This window comes from Hydra vulgaris, chromosome 03, assembly GCF_038396675.1.
Source record: "Hydra vulgaris chromosome 03, alternate assembly HydraT2T_AEP".
NCBI classification, from domain to species: domain Eukaryota; kingdom Metazoa; phylum Cnidaria; class Hydrozoa; order Anthoathecata; family Hydridae; genus Hydra; species Hydra vulgaris.
Window position 1 is genome coordinate 61,522,832 of NC_088922.1, and position 21,119 is coordinate 61,543,950.

The 21,119-nt window shown below is 30.2% G+C and overlaps 2 protein-coding genes across 3 annotated transcripts in view; one reads left to right on the top strand and one right to left on the bottom strand.

The window, feature by feature from the left end:
• Nucleotides 1-1,441: 1,441 nt before the first annotated feature.
• On the top strand, nucleotides 1,442-1,954 carry LOC136078814 (uncharacterized). Its single transcript, XM_065794625.1, has one exon. The coding sequence runs from the start codon at nucleotides 1,442-1,444 to the stop codon at nucleotides 1,952-1,954; it is 513 nt and encodes a 170-aa protein (XP_065650697.1).
• A 13,365-nt stretch (nucleotides 1,955-15,319) lies between these two features.
• LOC100197441 (uncharacterized) overlaps nucleotides 15,320-21,119 on the bottom strand; it is a 91,032-nt gene continuing 85,232 nt past the window's right edge. For both annotated transcript variants that reach the window (XM_065793922.1, XM_065793921.1), the window contains exons 17-18: nucleotides 15,904-16,070; nucleotides 15,320-15,622 (exon numbers count right to left, since the gene is read on the bottom strand). In XM_065793922.1, the coding sequence (XP_065649994.1) occupies nucleotides 15,498-15,622; nucleotides 15,904-16,070 (292 nt within the window). In that variant the 3' untranslated portion in view covers nucleotides 15,320-15,497. The remainder of the gene's footprint in view (nucleotides 15,623-15,903; nucleotides 16,071-21,119) is intronic.

Consider the following 21,119-nt stretch of genomic DNA (forward strand, 5'->3'; position numbering starts at 1 on the left):
AAATGGCTATCTTTAAATTAAGCAAAATTATATGTTTCTGTGCATTGTTTTCAAACAAAAATTGAACAGATTTCTAGTTAACATATTTTTCTTTGTGAAAAATTAAATTTCATTAAAAGCATCAAAATTTCGCGGCACAGATTTATTTATGCGAGATGATAATATTTTTACAAAGCAAAAAACTTAATAGCGTTTAAATTAGATGAGAGCCACTAACTACTGCATATAAACTTACGCTAATTATACTGATTCTTCTTATTTAAAATATACAAAGTAACTTTGACTTCACAGCGTACATCTTAAAAAACTTTTAGTATACTCATATTACCGAGGTGCTTATTTACCCTAATCTACCCTAAATATACTTTACGAAAAGACGATTTGAAACACATGAAAAAAACTATTTTATTTACTTGTATTTTATTAAATTTTTTTTTTTGTTAGTAAATACCAATACGCATATACAGTGGTGGCTCAAAAAATTAGAGCCGCCCTAAATTCTTCATAAAATACGTATTTGAAATACCAAATTGTTTGTAGTTATTTGATTTCAATTAGCAAATGTCACAAATATGCATTATTTTATCATAGTGGCAACACATTTTATTGCACTGTAATGAAGTTAGTAGCATTTGAGTTATTAACGGTAGTTTTTTGAATACGCGTGGATTTTTGACAGCAATATTTAGTCCAAGAACAAATTACTTTCGTTTTCATATTTTTCACTGAAATTTTTTTCTGAAAAAAGGTAAGTGCTTCTTCTATTTGAACGTTTAAAAAATCTAATATTTTTTTATTTATTTTATTTTCAACATAACCTAACCTTCTTTTTTTGTTATCTTTAAAGCAATGGGAAAACAAAAGGATATTTCACCATCTCTAATTGGACTGATTCAGGGTCTTATATTGGCTGGAAATAGCTCCAATAGACAAAAGGCAAAGAATGTAAAGGTTTCTATGGCAACAGTCGATAGAATTAAGAAAAAAATGGGGAAAAATGAACCATTGTCGTCAGAAATAAGGAAAAACTGTGGCAGACATCGAGTGACAACCCCACGAACAGAGAGAAAAATAAGAGATATGGTGGTGGAAAATAGGAGAAAATCAAAAAAAGTCCTTAAAGAAATCCTTAAGGAACAAGGAATATCAATTTCTTTGGGGACTCTTCGTAGAAGATTGGCAGAATACGGCTTCAAAGTTTGTAGACCTGCAATCAGACCCAAGCTCACTGAAGCTATGAAAGAAAACGCCTACAATGGGCAAAAAATCATTTACACTTTACTGCTGATGATTGGAAATAGGTATGTTTAAAAAAAATCATTCTTATAAACTGAATTCCTTTACATATTTTGGCTACTTATTAAAAAAATGGTGTTTTTTAATTTTTATAACTTTGACTTTTAAGGTTTGCTTCTCAGACGAATCCACTATAGAGATCATGATGGATAAAACCAATTTTGTGAGAAGAAAAGAAGGCGAGAAGTTTAATGAGGACTGTTTGGTGCAAAGAGTAAAACAACCACTTAAAATAATGGTGTGGTCTGTTATAAGTGGCCAAGGAACAGGAAAGGTGTATATTGTACAAAATACGATGCACCAGGATCAGTACGTTAAAGTTCTCGAGGAACGCCTCATACCTCAGGCAAAGGAGTGGTTTCAAGATGGAAAATTTATTTTCCAAAATGATTCGCCTCCATGCCATAAAGCAAAAAGCGTATTTAGACAACAAAGAAATTACTGTTTTACCCTGGCCAGGAAATTCACCAGACCAAAATCCAATAGAAAATTTATGAGAACTTTTAAAGCGGGAAATAAACAAAATTTAATTGAAAGATTAATTGAAGTATGGCACCGTAACGAAAACATTCAAAAACAGTGCTTAAATTTGATAAAGAGCATGCCAAGGAGAGTTGCAGCAGTCATCGCAGCTAAAGGTGGTCATACAAAATATTGATGTCGATGTAGATGTTAAAGAATTATTTAAAGTATTTTTTTTTTTGTAATAAAACATATAAAAGTTATCACAGTTTTTTTTCTAAAATACCTAAGTGTTCATGAACCAATTGATTTAGAAATTCAATGTATGCCAAAATTGGTAATTTTGGCACGTAAACCTTAAAAATGTGGAAATTTTATGGTGGCTCTCATTTTTTGAGTCACCACTGTATGCATATATTATACACTGTATGCATATATTATACACTGTATGCATCTATACGGACGAATATAAAACAGAAAGAATAGTGCATACATTTTTACTTTTTTTTTTCTTTTTTTCTTTGCAGTTTCTTCGTTTTGAGCACCCGCTGCAATGTTTTTTATAAGCTACATATACAGTTTTAACTTATAATGAAAAAAACAACGCTTATTCATAAGTTTGTACACGTAAAAAATAAGTTAGTATAAAAGTTTAAATATAAGAATAAATGAATAAAAAATTATAGAATTATTTTTTGAATTTTATTAATAAAAAATATATTTCTCAAATAATTATTTTTAATTTAAGCTTCTGAATTAATGCTTTTCTCATAAAAATTCTTTTATGTATACACAAATCCAAAAATTGTTAAAAAAGTTGTCATCTTTTATTTCTTGGCATTTGTTGTTTGTCAAAGTTGTTAGCCATGCAAAGAGCTGTATAAAATATTTTACAATCTGCTATTGAATACTGAAAATATTTTTCTACTTTTTTTAAATCAGTTTTCTTTTTATTAAATTTTCTTTTACCGTCATATGCAGTAGTAATAATTGATGGTAAAAGTGGCTGGTACCCCTTTTTTGCAAGAGTTGGAAATCATGACCAATTAAACAACCTTTGTATCTACGCGTTGTTATAAGATTTTGGTGTAACTTTAGAGAATTGTGATACTTTGTAAGAGTGAAGAGGTACACAGCGGAAGCACATAAAAGAATGGTCAGAGGATTCAAACTTGATTTCTTGACAAATAGGCGAATTTTTTATTATTATTATTATTACTTATTGTGGTATTTAACCTGGACTGGTATTTAACCTGGAAGTTCACGCCTTCTTCCTTTCTAATGATGCATATATGGTAAAGACCAACTTTGAATCGTGGATCTCCAATTCTGAAGCAAGAGCTCTAACCACTATACCAGGCTGCAAATGGGCAATTGCTGCGTAATTGCGCATTGATGTGTATTGCGAAGTGATTGCCTAAGTATACGGCCAAGCCAAACATGCAACTATTAGAGTCTTTGCAAACCAAAGGGTTGTGACCACCAATGATCTGAAGAAGGAACAGCCAAATTTAAATATATGCATTTGTAAAGAGCAAGAAAACCTGGTGAAATTTGCATAATGTACAAACAAAAATCTTTGAGTAGAGTCAAGAAGATCCAGCATTCATCATCCAAGGCAAGGATTCATCCAGCATTCATCATCCAAGGCAAGGAAACAACGAAACACAGGTTTGCATCTATGCCAGCCTAATAGATAATGAAGGAGTGCGAGACTGATCACCTTTTAGTCTTTGCTTAGAAAATCTTCTACAAATTGTTAGCTGGATACAGTTAACATCTGCCCAAAATATTTTAATTTTTATCGCGACACCATCACTAGGCTTAACTCAACCAAAACTCCAAAAGCAGGGAAATTTTAAGCTGGGGTTGTCCTTCATGTTCTTCCCAACTAAATAAATCCATCTAACTTTAATTTAATTGTAAAAATAATTCTAGACCTACAAAAGTTAATATATTTGGCTCAGCAAATTATGAGCTCAAATTAAATTAGGGACAGCACTTTTGTTTATTTCGATGTAAAAAAGTAATGGAATTTTAAATGTAAAGCATTAAACATTTAAATTTAAATATAAATCATTAAAAAAAAAAATAGTAAAGTTATATTAATCTAAATTTTGTTAAGATAAAGTTAATTTTTAAAATACGTAACTAGTTGAAAAAGTAATTTGTTTTTATAATTAAAAGTAATTAATATAAAAAAGTTACAAACGTTTTTGTTACTTTTCTTTTGTATCCGGTTATTATTAAATTCCGGTTATTATTAAATTCCGGTTATAATTAAATTCCGGTTATTATTAAATGTTTTAGTTTTAACAATTGTTTTTATCACCGGAAAAGTTTTTTTATTGTGATTTTGATCAAGAAACTATTATAATTGTTTTAAGTTTGTAAATTTTTTTCACAGTTTATACATTACTAATTATTAGTTACATTAAGTTTTAATTATTACTTACATTAAGTTTTACATTAAGTATTAGTAAATTACATTAACTTAATGCTTTTTCAAATTGATATTTAACCTATAATCAACTTACAAAAATAATTTTTTTTTTTAAATTTAATTTAAATTTATTATACAAAACAAAGCGACAATACATTACTATTGTAATAAAAAATAAACCAATTATTAATAGTAAAAAAAAAGTAAATAGGTCAATTAGCTAGACTCTACCATTCCTGCAATTTAGTTGAGAGTGATACCAAAGATCCTAATAAAATAACACTGAAACCCGTAGGAAAAAAAATTTAGCTTAACTAAGTTCAGCCATCAATATCGTTTCTGAATAGCATATTTAAAATGGGGTGTAGAGGGAGATTTTAAGCATTATTTCATCTCAATTTTCAGAATATTAATAATATAAAGTTATTTTAATTCAGTTTTATTATGTAGTTTAGGTAACAGAAAAAATATATATATTTTAAAGCAATTTGCAGAACTTCGAATGTAAAAAATTGATTTAATACCATTATTAGAACTTCGAATGTAAAAAACTTCGATAGCATAAATTCGAAGCTCAATCTGATGAAAAAAAAAGTTGTCAAAAAAGCAGAAAAGCAATAAAAAATAAAAACATCCTTCAAAAAAGAAGTAGAGTTTTTAATAAATAATAAAATAAATAATTTTAATAAATTAATTTTAATAAACCTAAAGCAGGGCTTGGAAATAGTAAAAATGGTAACATGTCAAGAAGATTATTTCACACCTCGAAACCTTTCATTTATAAATGGTGTTTACTTGGATATAATAAAACATTTATACGTACTTCTGGAAGTCCTTTTAAATGGAAGGTTTATGCTCTTAAATTTTAAACAGCATCAATTATCTATTTTTAAACGCTTTTGCTCAAGAAACTGCTAAAAAGTATATAAAACGTTACGTTAGTATTCCATGTTTCTGACTACGCATAAAGTTTTTATGCATGTTGCCAAAGTAATAACTTATGAAATCCTCCCTATTGGACAGTTATCTGAGGAGGCAGCTGAAGCCCAAAACAAGCACTTTTGGTACTACAGGCAAAATTTTAGTCAAAATTCTCTCGTATCGATTGCAACACAGAATTATGCTGTTAACTTCGGAGCCATGCATAAGTAGTTATAGTATACATAGTAGATCAAAACGGCACAAAAAATGTTGCTTTTTTCAAAAGAGACAGTAAATATGATGACCTGAAATGCTCATTTATTTTAACCTCAAGCTGAAAGCGATAGTAACCAAAATATCACAGATGAAAATAAAAAGTTTAAGAGTTGACAATAACTAGCACATAATTAATAAATCATTTTTTAATAATAAATCATTCTTTAAATCTTTTTTTGCGCTTTTAACAAATACGTCTGAACATTAGTTGATACATCTCTAATAAGTATGTCAGATATGACGCACTCTTCCACAGATATAAAAACGATTATTTGAAAGTCAGGATTAGGGTTAACTATAAATCTAGAGCAACCTGACCCTCGCCTCAAATCTATTTGGACCAATCATAATCTTAAATCTGATCCTTATACAAGGCTGCTTCTTGCAGGAACTAGTCGAGTGCGGTACAATAATTAGGGTTTTAACAACAATTTAATTCCGCACTTCTCTCGCTTTTGAAGCACTCACTCTACTAACACACCACTACTGTATGTTACCGCAAGTTGTTTTTTTCCATTTTCAAATATTCGAGGTGATTATTTATTTACTAATAAAAAAGCAAACTTAAATTGGTATCGTTAGAGGTTTATAACATATCAAACGGTCAAATTCTAAAAAAAAATAATTAAGTGATTTTGTGAGAATCCTAGTGACGCAAGTCAATTTTTAGTTTATTTTAGCTAAAAGTAGAAAAATGAACTCATCTTTACTTATATTGAATTTTCTGTATGAAATTTATATATTATAATGTTATAAACAACAACATAAGTGTGGCAGGCCTAGATGACTTACAATACACTTATTTCAACCATTAAAATTTGTCTAAAATACAAAACAAATTACAAAAAATTACGGTTGAAAATTTCCGGAAAGAGCATGACGTAATAAGACATTCTCTCCGGCCCCCCTACTGTCTAGGGAGATCCTAAAACTTCTAAACAGTTTTCTAATAATTAAGAGGCGCTGGTTATTAATAAAAATAGGTATATTGAGATCTTTGTTGGTAACATTCCTAAAAGACAGTCTGAAAGTCACCCCTCGTTATTATCATAATTTATGCGTTTTCGTCAATATATGCTTACATTAAAGAGTAATAACAACAATGCGTGTGAAGAATTATGCTGAATTTTTTTTTTTTTACTAATCTCTATTCAAAACTTTGGAACCAGTTTAATTTAAAGTCAGTTTTTACATTTTTAATTACTCAAAAAGTAGAAGCTTGTGTTAACCGAGTGGCGAGGTATAGCTAGGTCATGTTGCTTTGGATTAAGATTTTCAATTAAGTACAACATTGAGTTTAGCTTAAAAATTGATCGAAAGTGACTATTTTTACAAAATGTACAACACAAAAAACGATAGGTTGTTCTGTTCTCTAAAAAAAGCTTGTCAAGGTGGTCATCAACTGTAAAAATTGATTGCTGGGCTGTTTCTACGTAAAAAAAAGGAGGTTTCGCAATAGAGCGATTTTTAATAGCCATAATGCTGCCCCAATCCAAGCATAGCCTTTCCTTTTGCATGTTTAGAATGACAACGCTAATTTCCCATTCAAAAAAAATGTCTTTTATAAGTCTCTTCTGAATAGTTTTACATTTTTTGCATTCAGTCGTGGTTTCATAAGATTGAAAATCAGCAAAATACTGAATGAAAAACTCATATTCAGATCCAAAGCAATCTATTAGAGAGCATCCATCCATAAATATAGTTGGTAAAATCAGTTTTTGCTTCATCCTATTCATCTTTATCTATTAGCTGAATAATATCATATAAAGATTTTTTTAAAGGACTACATTGCAAAAGGCTCATCAAGTTTGGTGCGAGTTGGACTAATGTTCAAAGAGATGAAATAAAGGTAATCTATTGTACAAGTGTGATTAATAACGAGAGCTGTTGAATTAGACTTTATTGTACGTTTAGATTCCCATTTAGGCAATTTTAAGAAGAACCATTCTATATTTTTATTTTTATTAGGTGATTGAAAAGTTTTGAATTTCTTTGGTGATGACATCATCTGTAAGGAATCATCTGAAAAAGTCTTATCCTTGTCAGAGTTTTGAACTTTGTCTACTTCTAACTCACTCAACCAAGCTTTACTTTATCACCTTTCGTCATTTTGTTATTTCTAATTTTCTTTTTTCAGACTTGTTATCATCTTTATTATTATTGTCACTCGTCTCCAATACAGCTAACTTTGGAAAAACAGACAACATCGAAACAGCTTGGCTTTTAATTTTTTTGATTCTTTTTTCGTCGCTTGAAAGAAACAAAATAACTCTTGCAATGTGACTACAGCAGCCGACAGTACGCATTCCTGTTTTACATATACAATACCAAGAGTCGATGCCGAATTGATCATTGATGTTGGGTAAATACTTAATATATACCATGTATTTAGTCATTTTACTGTGCCTAGAACAGACATCTAAGTTTATTATTTTAGAACATTGGGTTGAATCGATTGTTCCATTAAGTCTTTACTCGTATTTTCCTTTGTTAAGATGCGCCGATACATAACTCAAGCTTTACCTAAGCTGAGACAAACCTATAGTTATATAGGTTTGTTTTGTATTTTGATCAAGTACCGTATATCTTAGGATTCCAATTTAGTAAAGGCAATTTTTTTTTTTATTTATTTATTTTTTATATTTTTATATTTTAGGTGCCCCAAGAAGTCCTAACGTTCTTGTCACAGAGCACCGCGGAAGTGCATTTAACCAGGAAGTTCACGCCTCCTTCCTTACCGTGACGCAAAAATTTTACAGTGAAGCTTCTTTTCTTTTTCGTGTTAATTAATGTTTCGATTAAGTTCTATTTGTTAAGGCTCTCTATCATAATTCTAATGATTTCTACTTTGTTATCATTATCGAAGAGTAATCTTCCAAATTATTTATTAATCAAAGTGGCATCAATCCGGTAATTATCTAGAGTATGAACGAGGCTTATGTTGCGAACCTTATACAAGGCTCAAAAAGATTGCTTAAGAAAGCTATTGATAACTTAAATAACCCATCAAGACTTTGTAACGAAGCGTGATTGATTTGTTTCCAAAGTTGTTAACTGTTTCTGGCCTTTTCTAAGACAAGCTGGCATTTTTGGATTAAGTTTAGAATCTTTCTTAAGCTCTTTAATACAATCACGGAATCCGCAGTCCAACATAATGACGTCATTTGGTCGAATTAAAGAACTTGAGCTTTGGTCCTTGACTAGAATCTCACTTAATATAGTCGCGTCATTTTTTGTTGCTTCGAAAAGGCCATAAACATCTAAGATATATCCGTTAGAAAAACATATCACGAATGGCATTACCAAGTGTTTCTTTTTTTGGACATATGTATTTTTTACGCTGAAAACTTTATTGCTACTCTTTTGACAATAGCAGTAAGTTCCATCTGCTATTAATATCAAAATGATCATCACTTGTTTGAAAAATCTCTTTAGCAATGAGGCTAATGTTTTTTAATAATTTATTTCTTAGGATGTAGTTTACACCTAGATTATTTGGAACAAAATTAATGGTAAGTGACTCTCTGATATGTTAAAGTAACCAACTTATATCAAATTCAGGATCCAAATTAAAAAACATTGATATTGTCAAATGATTCAACCCAGTTATGAGCCAGAATTGATATATTGCCAAAGCTTAGGTTTTAGAGCGCTGGATTGAATTTTTCATTGAATCAAATGATTCGCTTATTTCAATAAATTGTCTCCTTGTAAATCCAGTTATTTTGAGACATTTATATTACTTTGAAAAGATTTTTAACCTCTTTTTTTTTTTGAGTTTTATATTAACTTTACCAATTGATAACATCTCCATACTTTGTTTGATTAATAGATTTGACGATTGACAAAGATGAATGCTGCAATACCTCGAACTAGGTGGAATCAATATTTTTTTTTTATATAGACGTCAACAATCGCTTCATTAAAAATGTTTCTCAACTTTTTGTATAAGTTTTTCTTTCCACGAACAAGACAGCTTTTGTGAGACAAAAGAGAACGAAAAAAATCTACAAATACTGATTCATCGTCAGAATTGCATTTTTTGTCAGTTGTTTCTTTTAAATGAACTTGTGAATTTAAAACCCTAGAATTATCTTTGTTGTCTATTACACATTCAGCTGAAAATACTGATAAATCGCTTACTGGGAATGAAAATGCGTTATCGGTATTCTCGGTAGTAGTTGAATTATTGTTTATAGATTCTTCATTATTATTTTTTTATTTTTTATTTATTTCGTTATAAAGCGTTTTGATAATTCTTACTGATTTTATCATTTTTCGTAATCAAATTCAATTCTTTGTTTCGGATTTTATTTAAACTATCAATATTTTCTTATGAACCAACTTCACTAAACTGTTTTAGTTCTATACAAACATTACAGCAAGCACAATACAAATATCGAGCATATTTTTTTGCCATTTAACGTTTAGCATTCAAAAAACTATTTACGCGTTATTAAATATTTTAAACTATTAAGAGTTCCAAGTTACGCGATAATCAGACTCACAGTTCGTCGCGTAGGTTTGACTTTTCTTATATGAGGAGAATCTGAAATTTTTCATATGAGGAGAATTTTAAAAAAAATGTCTCAATTTTTTTTTAATGTTTATTTAAAATTATTTATACTACTGTTTTTTTATTTGTTTGGGTATTTTTTTTTTGGTTGATGTATAAAATAACATAAGTAAATAAAGAAATAATAATAAAAATATTTTTATGTAGACTTTAAAAAACAGAAAAAAAAAAAGATTTATTTGCTACTCTCCTAATATAATAAAAATTATAAAAATAATTCGGGCTATTTAATCAATTTTTCTCGAATACTATCAATTTTTTTCATAATTTTTTCTGAACTTCTTTCCTGTCATTCCGGTAGATTTTGAGGTGATTTAATAGTAAATTGATTGAAAAGTAAAATTTTGATGTTGCACAGTGGGCCAGTAGGTGGACAAAATGGGAAAAATTTTAGTTGTCTAATCTTGAAAACCTATTTAATTTTAGTATCTACATATATTAGGAGAAATCTATTGATAATTTATTTATATTAAATCCCTTAGTTACCAGGACTCTAAGCATTTGAATATTGAGATAAAATAAAAAAAATAAAAATTATAAATAAGTAATTAACGGTGACATCAACGTTGTGTTATATTTCAATTACATCTACGTTTTTGAAACAAAAAATTAGTACATGTTATTCTAGAGTATTTAGAGTTAAGAAAAACCAATGTGTGAAATAAATTTGTCATAGCATGTTATCTCAGTTATACTTTGAAAATCACAGATTAAAAAAAAAAAATTTCTTAAGAAACTTATTTTTTGCCGCACCATAACTAATAATTACCACAATTTGCCATGTGTTGTTTTATATTTATTTGAGCTATATGATGCTTCAATCGAGTTTTAATTGATTGCTCGTCCCCTTAAATCCCCGTTCAGATTTTATGTATGTTTTAACTTGGTTGCTATGGTACTAAATTTTGCATAGCAAGAACTCATTTTTACATTAACGTTGTTTTAACAGTATTTTACTTGCGCTAAATACACAATATTGGGGGTATGTATTAAAATGAGATTCAGAATTCTTATGAGGTTAACTTTTTTTGGTTACTATGGATACCTTACTTTGCATAACATAGCAACAACATATTTTTGGTAGTTGTTAGTAATTTAATTACTAACAACTAGTAATTTAATTACTAGTAATTTAATTACTAACACTGACAGTAATTTAATTACTTTTAATTTTAATTACTAACACTTGTAGTAACTTAATTACTAACAAGTATTAGTAGTCCAGGCGGCATATATATTATAACATTTTACTTTTAAATACAAAATACTTGTTACAATAATTATTTAGATATGGTTTTGTTAAACTTAGATATTCATAATTTTCTCCAAAAAAACAATCTTAGTATTTCAAAACAAAATATTACTGAAGATATATTAAAATTTATTCAGCCAAAATTTGCTGATTTTAAAGACGTTGATTTTAGACATGCTGTTCAACGATTTGTTTACTTGTATAAAAAAAAGTGGAAATCTGCAAACTATACTGTGAAAAATTTTGAAAAGAAGTTTGTGAACTGGCTTAATGAATATTTAATTGTCAGAAAAAAAGACAATGAACCAACTGCAAGTAGACGTGGTCGAAAACCAGTTGCATTTGATAATAGTTCTAATAAAACTAAAAAATGGCGTGTATCTTGTTTAATTGAATCTCATTCAACCAATGAATTATTTTTTGCTGCTAATAAAAAATTTAGAGATGAATCTGTTGTTATTGCTGCCAAGAATGTTTTAAATATATCAAATACAGATAAAGCAACTAAATATTCAGCAGACGAAGCACTGGCTTTAATAATTGATGCAAGTCTGACAAAAGCTTCCTATCAATTGATTAGAAGCGGAGCCTTGGAGAAAGAATATAACATCTACCCCGCTTACAATGATGTCAGAGATGCAAAATTGAAATGTTATCCTGCAAACATAACAGTGGAGGAGTATTCAGCTTCAGTTCCTTTAAAAGATTTAATGACTCATACTTTGCAAAGAATCTGTGCAGTTCAGGAGCCTGTGCTAAGGCACTTGATATTGAACGACAAGGCAATAAAAACAATGACACTAACGTGTAAGGCTGGTTTTGATGGTGCTACTGGCCAAAGCATTTATAAACAAGTTTTATCAGAACCCGACATTAACAGAGATTTAAAGCGTGAAGAATCATTATTTATTACTTGTCTTGTCCCATTGGATTTGACTGGATTTAACAACAGCAACGAAAAGGTGCCTATTTGGAGAAATCAAAAGTCGTCCTCCACAGCCTATTGTAGACCCATAAGATTTGCATACAAAATGGAATCCAAGGAATCTGTGATTGAAGAAGATCAGTACATTAAAAGTGAGATAGAAAGCTTGGGTATGATTTTATTAGAGGTTTGCGGATCTTCTATTGAAGTGAATTGTATTATTGAACTTACAATGATTGATGGGAAGGTTCAAACAATACTATCTGAAAAAAATAACTCATACCAATGCTGTTCAGTGTGTGGTGTCTCTCCAAAAAATATGAATAGTCTTGATACCCTTAATATAGATTATACTAACAGAGAGTTCAAATATGGTCTTTCCAGTCTTCATGCATGGATTCGATTTTTTGAGATGTTATTGCACATTGCATATAAAAAAGAAACAAGAAAGTGGCAAGCAAGATCTAAAGAACACAAAGAAAAGGCATCTGTAGCTAAACAAAAGATTCAGACTGATTTTATGAACAAAATGGGACTTGTTGTTAATTTCACTAAAAGTGGTGGTTCTGGAACAAGTAATGATGGCAATACCTCAAGGCGTGCTTTTGCAGCATATGAACAAACAGCTGAAATTCTGGGTATTGATCAAAACCTTATATTCAGATTTTACATTATCTTGGTAACGCTCTCTTCAGGATATGATATAGACTGCTTAAAGTTCAAGGATTATTGTTTTGACACTTTTAGACTATATGTGTCCCTTTATCCATGGTATTACATGGCTCAATCAGTTCACAAAGTATTGATACATGGGCATGACATAATTAAAAGCCTTACATTACCCATCAGACTTATGTCAGAGGAAGCTCAAGAGGCTAGAAATAAAGACTTTAAATCTTATCGCGAAAATTTCAGCCGAAAAACATCCAGAAAAGCAACAAATACTGATCTTATCAATAGACTCCTAGTTTCCAGTGATCCTGTTATTTCATCATTGCGTAAATCAACATCACACCAAACAAATCATAAAGCATTTCCTTCAGATGTTTTACAATTACTTAAACAATTTTCAAACGATATTATTGTTTTATAATTTTTCGATGTAATTTAAAATTGATAACGTTTTCTTGCACTATTTTTTGCTTTTATTATTCCTAAAACATTATTTACCTAAATACTCAATTGTTATTCAATATAGGTGGGTCAAAAATCCGATAAGATATTCAAATATCAATTTACCACTTTGTAACTAAGGAAAGTATCCGGTAACTAAGCAATATAAGTATCCATAACAACTAAATTTAAAAAATTATCACTTTTGTAAGAAGTGTGATCTCATATTGGTACTCATGCCAAATTTAGTGAATATAGCACTTATAAAATATCTGCAGATAACAAAAGTAGGTTGTTGCTAAGCAAAATAAAGGTATCCATAGCAACGAAATAAAAAAATATTACCTTCATAAAAAGCGCAGACATCATATTAGTACTCATACTAATTTTAGTGAATATAGCTCTAATATTAAATTAGTTATGAATTTTGTCCAGTAAAAGTGCATTCTGGCCCACTGTGTGTTGAGGCGATTTTCTGGGGGTGAAATTTACATGCTTATTGCGTCATGCTCTTATCCGGGAAATTTTGCTCAAATTCCGGAAATATTTTATTGCAATAAACTTATAGTTATTATATGGTTTTATAAAATTTCTTTGTTTCAAAATAATGCGTTTCATCACCGTAGTATTTGGGTATTCTTTTACATATTTTAACAAAAAATATAAAACAATAAATACCCAAGCGAAAAGCATCTTTTAGTCAAATTTTTATAGTCAATTTAAGAATCGCGCATTATATTACTTTTACTTACATAACTTTTGTGAAACAACAACAAAAGTAGATGTTTTCCGAGCTTGTTTTTTGAGGTTGTGTATAATATATTTCTAGCTTTTACTTCTCTCGACTACGATGTAAAATATTCACAAAAACCAAAGAATCAAATTGTTTTTAGAATAACAAGTTTTACTGTGTATTATATTTGAAGAGTGTTTTAAAGAAAAAAAGATTTTTTATGTGTGAAGATTGTATACAAAAGCGATTTTAGAGGGAGGGTGTGTTGGGGAAGGGGGTGTTCTATCCCTAAAAAGAAGGTGATTTTCAAGTTATTGTCGGTTTTATGAGGAATTTAGTCGGGTATTTGACACAACTCCGTCGGGTGAATTTTAGCTTATAAGGACTCTTTATTTCAAAGAAACCAGTCGGTACTTTTTACAGATTCACCCCCTCCCCCTCATTTGTTAATTTATCAAGTCATAAGTGCCATAGGTTGTGGCGAGTGAGACTCAAGCCTCAAAAACACTTATTTAAACATAGCGGTGGAATTTATGATCTCGAAATCATTAGTTCTTTATTTTGATTGCTAAGTATATTTTTAAATAGTTCAAATTTAGCAAAAAAATCCTAGCAAAAACATTTTTTACTTTTTGCCTTTCATTAATCAATAAAGTCTTTAAATCAAGAGAAAATTGTATAATACTATAAATATTCAATTAAATCTTTATATATATAATTTTACAATTTCCAGTAACTTATAGGCCAATTTAAAAAAATGCCCCATCACATGCATGTGCACATTAAGTCAAGCCTTACAAAGCTAGCTACGGCAATGAACATCAATATGCTTAGCAAATAACGAGATAATGCAGTTTTACAAAACTTTGAAAACAAAGTATCATAGTTGTTACTTAAAGTTATATTTATATAAATATGTATATATATATATGTGTATATATATATATATATATATATATATATATATATATATATATATATATATATATATATATATATATATATATATATATGAAGCGTTTTTCAAAGGGGGCTTTCTAAAACTTTTATAATCTACTTCACAATATTTTACTATCTTTTTTTGAAATTTCCAAAATTTCCGGGACTTTTTCAACCTTGCAAAAAATCACGAGGTCTTGCATTTTAATAGTTTTGCAAATGAAATGTGTTTTAAAAGTGAATCACTTAAAAAAAACAAAAAAAAAAATAAAAAGGAATACAAAAAAATAAATTGACGCATGCTTTAAAAGATAATCGTTTCCGATGGTATTATATCCGATACAATTTAGGATAAGTAACAAAAATAATTCATGACACGAAAAGCTGATGAATTGCCACCATAAATAGTAAAAATTATATTTACAAAAAAATCTTATAAAAAATATATGTACAATAAGAAAGTTTAAATAACATTTATAAAAAAGATTTTTAAATAGTTGCAAAAATATGTTCTAGAAAATTAACAGTAATATAAATAAAGAATAATACAAATAAAAGTTTCTACTCCTCCAGTTTTGTTAGATTCTTAGAGAAACGTCTGGAATTCCTGTGCAATTTAATGAAAGGAAAGTGACGATCTTTCGACTTTACAGATGCCGTATCTCCATTTTCATAAGGCGTGTCATCTAAACCAAAAGTTTTCAATTCAAAAAAATGATACAAGACATAAAAGGTAAAATACAAATCAAAAAAGATTTTTCTAGTTTTATAAAAATACAGTACGAAACAATTTTTTCAAGTTTTATAGGAAAAGGCACAAAACGATAATTATCGTTTTATACCGTATAAAAACCAACACCGAGAGGATAGAAACTGGCACAAGTGCTTACAAATTACTCTTTGTTTTTTTAATTTTACAGTATTAATAATTTGTAATCTAGTCAAAAAAAACTTTTTTTTACATTACCAGGTATTTTCTTGCTAATTAACGGAGAATCACCAGCAAAGTTAATATCTGATAATGACTTGCTTTCATGTTTTAGATCAGTATCAGCAGTTGGTGATATTGGATCTGTGAGAGAATATCTGTTTTCTTGAGTTAACCATTTGGCCACTAAACCTGACTTTTGAACACTAAAATAAAGTGTAAAATTCTTCGCATTCATGCAGTAAACTCAATGATTTGAAAAAATAGATTAAAAGAGGGTCAAATGACATAGTTAATTTTTGATATTGATTTTTTTATTCAAGTTGTAAAGAATTTTAAGATGTATTTAAAATATAATAATCAAATAATATTTTTAAAAAGTTTTTTAGGAAACTTTATTTAATTAGAAAAAAACAACTACTTTATTCTACTCTCATATTTGGGGAGAATGAAATATGCAAATTGATTGGTAATTAAAAGAACACTCAATTAAAAAATGCTACCAATGATAACAATTAAAATGCTACCAATAATAACAATTAAAAAACAACCAAGGAGTAAAGAAAGTATTATTAATTATGTGATGATGTTGAGTCTTTAAGAGGTTCTGGAGGTTGAGTTAAGTTGTCACTCGTGCTGCACTTTTTGGTGCCATTTATATATCACTTTAAAATGCATGTTGAACAAAGCCAAACCTTGCCTTTTGAATTTTCGCACTGAACCAGAGTTTGATTTATTTAATTAAATAATTAATTGATAAAACTATTTTTTAACAAACCGACTGTTTACCTGGAAATTTTTTACTGGCGGGAATGCAAACGCCGAGGAGCCACAGCACGAATTGTTTAATTTCCATCCATCCCGACGGAGATATTGCGCATACGGCACCACGACCACTTAAGCACTATTTTTGTACAGACGTTTTTTTGATTTAAAAATAATGTATGGTCTATAACCAGCAGCATTGATGCAATATCCAACTGTATAATTGATTTTTTCATTGTTGCCAACTAATTTCAATAGTCGTTTAGCACCACGTTTGCAAACCATGTGTTGCTTTCCTTGATCACCAGAGAAGCCAATTTCATCAAAATTCCACAAATGGCATGAAATGGTTTCTTTAATACTTGCATCGTTATATCTTACTCTTCGCAGTATATTGAAATACTTTGCTACTATTTCTTGTGTGCAAGAAGCGACTTTGAGTGATGAAATATTGCCAACGACTCTGATGCTTAACTTATGACTTCTCTGATTGATGAAATGCTTGTGCCAATCTTTCCCTGATGTACCTTTGAAAACAGATGAAATTGACCTTGGTGTTGCAAATAGTTGATAACTAAAGTGACTACACCATTAAAAGTTGTACCACAGTCCTGATTGAATAACATGATGTGTGTATCTACCAGAGTTGATTCAAAATGTTGTGGCAACATTAGGTTTGAACCACTGCCAACTATTTCACTTATGCCGTTGTAATGCCTACAAAGAACTGCTACTGGTATGCTACTGGTCTTCGGTGTATGTTTTTTGTTTTGTTTTTATGCTCAATTTTTTTTAAGGAGCATATTTTATATTAGAATAGATTTGATAATAATCGATTTATAAGTTGAAACAAAGAATTTATAAAAATTCATTGGTAAGTTTAGACATAATTAATAAGCCTTATTTACCAAGCAAATAATTGGCGTATATCATTCAACCCCATAGTCTACTGTTTCCATTTTTAACTCATAACTTTTTACTGGAAATAGCAAATTTAATTTTGAAAAAAGATTAATGCCAGTTAATTTTACGAGTTTTTTTTTTCTTCCTTGAAAAGCAAAATTCACATATTATTCTGTAAAGTATGAGATTAAAAAAAACGAGAAACAGAAACCTCTTTTAAAATAAATTACTGACACATTAAAAAAACAAAAAACAATGATAATATTTTAATCAAGTAATAATAGTAGTTTTCAGAAAATATATATAAAAAAAAGAAATTCGAATTATAATTTATTATAATGCCATCGAAGCAATTTGAAAACCGGAAAAAAATGTTTGCACATTCAAGATAATAGTCACGACAAAAAGTTTTAAACTTAAACATCCTCTCTACCTTCTTTTTTCACCAACGGTTGTTCTTAATATTCATATTACTATTCTTAAAAAAAAACATAAAAGATGGTTTCAGACACACCTATTAATGAATTTTAGTTCGAATGAACAAATTTGAGCCTTTTAAAATAATACAGCTAATTTCAATAATCAAGGACATTTTAGTGAGAAAAAATCTCAGCACCTCCCTACTTGACTACTTGTGTATATCAAACAGGGTTGGTGTGTATACCTAAACACCTACGCATATAGGTATACACACCAACCCTGATTATGACAGATTTATTTAAAGATTTATATGCATTCATAAACACCCTGGTAAAAAAAATTAAATTTAAAAAAAAATTTAAACTTTCCATAAAAATATTTTCTAATTTTATCAGAAATTTTTAGTTTTTTTAAATTTTCAGTTTTCAGTTTTTAAGCTGTTAAGTAACTAAAATATCAATAGAATGTTAAATAAATTGAACAGTGATGTATGCAATTAATCAATAAAACTTCTAAAATAATTGAGCTGCAAGCAACCACTAATTAAAGTTGGAAGTTACTGGAAGAAAAAAGATGAAGATTGAAGAGCAAGATAAAGATTGACAGACGACTTAAAGGATTGCAAACTAAAAGAATCAGGAAAGCAAGATGAAGGAAGCGAATTCCAAAGAACCAAAGTTCGAGGAAAAAAACTAGACAAGTAAGAATTTTTGGAGCACTTAGGAACAGTCACAGAAAAAGAATGAGACTTAATTGAATGTGGAGTAACACGAGAATGAATTTTTTAGATGGCACAAGAGACGCTAGCTCTTTAGAGCAGTGCCCATTATAGTATTTGTAGAAAAAAGAAAGAGAAGCAGCATCACGACGATGTGATAATGGTTGGAGATTGGCTGCAAGAGCAGGTCCAACTATGTTTACAATGCATTTTTGCACCTTGTCTAAAAGAGAAAGGGCATCATTAGAAGATCCGCCCCAGATATAGCAACAGTATTCCATACAAGGCCCGATTTGAGATTTATAGAGATAGAGAATAGAATCCGAAGTAAGAAAGTGTCGAGCTCGATAAAGAGATGCAACCTTAGCAGATGTTAAGTTTGCAACAGTTTTGATATATGATATAAAATCAGAAGAAAGAGTTAATCCTAAAAGACAAAGAGTGGATGACTCATCGAATACATTACCGTTCACAAATATAGGAAGTTTATCTGTATTGAAGTTCACCAGCTACTGTGAGCCCCATGCTGTAGCAAAAGTGAGATCCTTTTCAAGCTCAAATGCCCCCTCCAAGTAATCAGAGAGTGTTGGCTTCTTATCAGGACAAGAATAAATGGTAGTATTATCTGCAAACAATGCCACCTTGTGAGAACATCTGGAAGATTGTTAATGTAAATTAAAAAGAGTATAGGGCCAAAGATAGAACATTGAGGAACCCCTGAAGTTACAGAATAAGAAGAAGAGTGCTGTCCATCAAGGACAACTTTTATACTAAGATTGGAAAGGAAGAATTCAATAATCTTAAAGATGTTGCCAGATTCACCGAAAGAAAGTTTATGGAGAAGACCAGCATGCCAAACTTTATCAAAAGCTTTTGAAATGTCAAGAGCGATGGCCTTAACCTCTCCACCTTTATCCAATGCATGATAAAACCTATCGGTTATTACTGTTAGCAAATCAGCTGTAGAACAAGAAGATCGAAATCCATATTGATGGTCAGAAAGTTATTAGATTCAAGATGAGAAATTAAGTGTTTGTTAATTAAAGATTTAAAAACCTTGCTAGTAGAGTATAGACGTCAGCTCTGGAAAACACTTCTGCTAGACAATAACAGGTATGTTGTACGGGCCACAAGCTGTAGAAAAGTCTATGCAGGAAATCACTTTAGATACAGAAGCTAGAGTGATACGAATGTCAAGCAATGGATCAACCTGTTTGTTGGCAATATCAGGTAGAACGCAACTAGTGGAATCAAGAGATGATATTGATGAAAAGGTTTTAGTAAACAATTCAGCTTTGTCTTTAAGTGAGGTGACAAAGTCTGAACCATACAAGAGAGATGGAATTAAAGATTTGCCCTTATTTTTAATACTATTAAAGATTCTCCAGAGGTCACAAGAGCCTAATTTTTGAGATGAGATACAAGATTTCATGACCTAAGAATAGCGAGCTTTGGCGTTGAACAAAACCTATTTACAGTGGTTTCTAGCAGTAATAAACAGACAACTGTTTTCTGGAGAATTGTTTTGCTGATAGATATGGAAGTAACGGTTTCGATTGGCAATCGCAGCAGCACAGTGTGAGGAAAACCATGGAGGAGAGTGAGGCTTGACCTGGAATCATCAGCCAGCCTGAATCCACAAAGTTATGTAAGAAGCACATTTGTCAACAGGAAGATGAAAGATTTCTACCCAAGGGCCATCACGAAGAAAATCACGGAAAAAATCCCAGTCAGCTTTTAGGTAGTTGTAAGAGGTACGATAATAGGGGGATTCAGGTAATGAAGAAGAATGAGATATTAGTTTTAGAGAGATCAAACTGTGATCAGAAGCACCTAAGGGTGAATGTGGAGAAACTGAGCACTGACTAGGATCAGAAACAAGACATAAGTTAAGTAAAGAAGATAAATGATTCGGGTTGTCTGGAAAGCGAGTTGGAAAGTTAACTATTTGAGTTAGGGATTGAGAAAGGCAAAAGTAATGGGCTTTAATGCCTGCAGAATCACTGACACTAGAGCCAAGCCATTCAGTGTGATAAGCGTTAAAGTCACTGACAACAACAATATAGGCTGATGGATAAAGAGAGAGGACTCGGTCAATATGATCAGAAATAAGATCAAAAAGAGTGCTGTCTTGAGATGAAGGAGAGCGGTATAGAACAAAGAGAAAGGTGATAGAGTGAAGTGGTGCTATACGAAAGCACATGAAAGAATAGTCTGTTGATTCAAACCTAGTTTCACGACAAATGGGTGAATTCTTACGAATGTAAATGCCCAGGCCAAGCATGTGACTATTGGAGTCTTTATGAATTAAAGAAAGATAACTATCAACACTAAGATTGCAAGATGAGACAGCTGAACTCAAATTAGTCTCACAAAGAGCAAGTAGGTCTGGTGAACTTTGCAAGAGATAAGACTTACCAAAAGAAAAGTTACTTCGAAGGCCACGAAT

Bases quoted from the DNA above. Each gene is read 5' to 3' on its own strand.
- LOC136078814 (XM_065794625.1), top strand. From the start codon at position 1,442: ATGGATAAAACCAATTTTGTGAGAAGAAAAGAAGGCGAGAAGTTTAAT.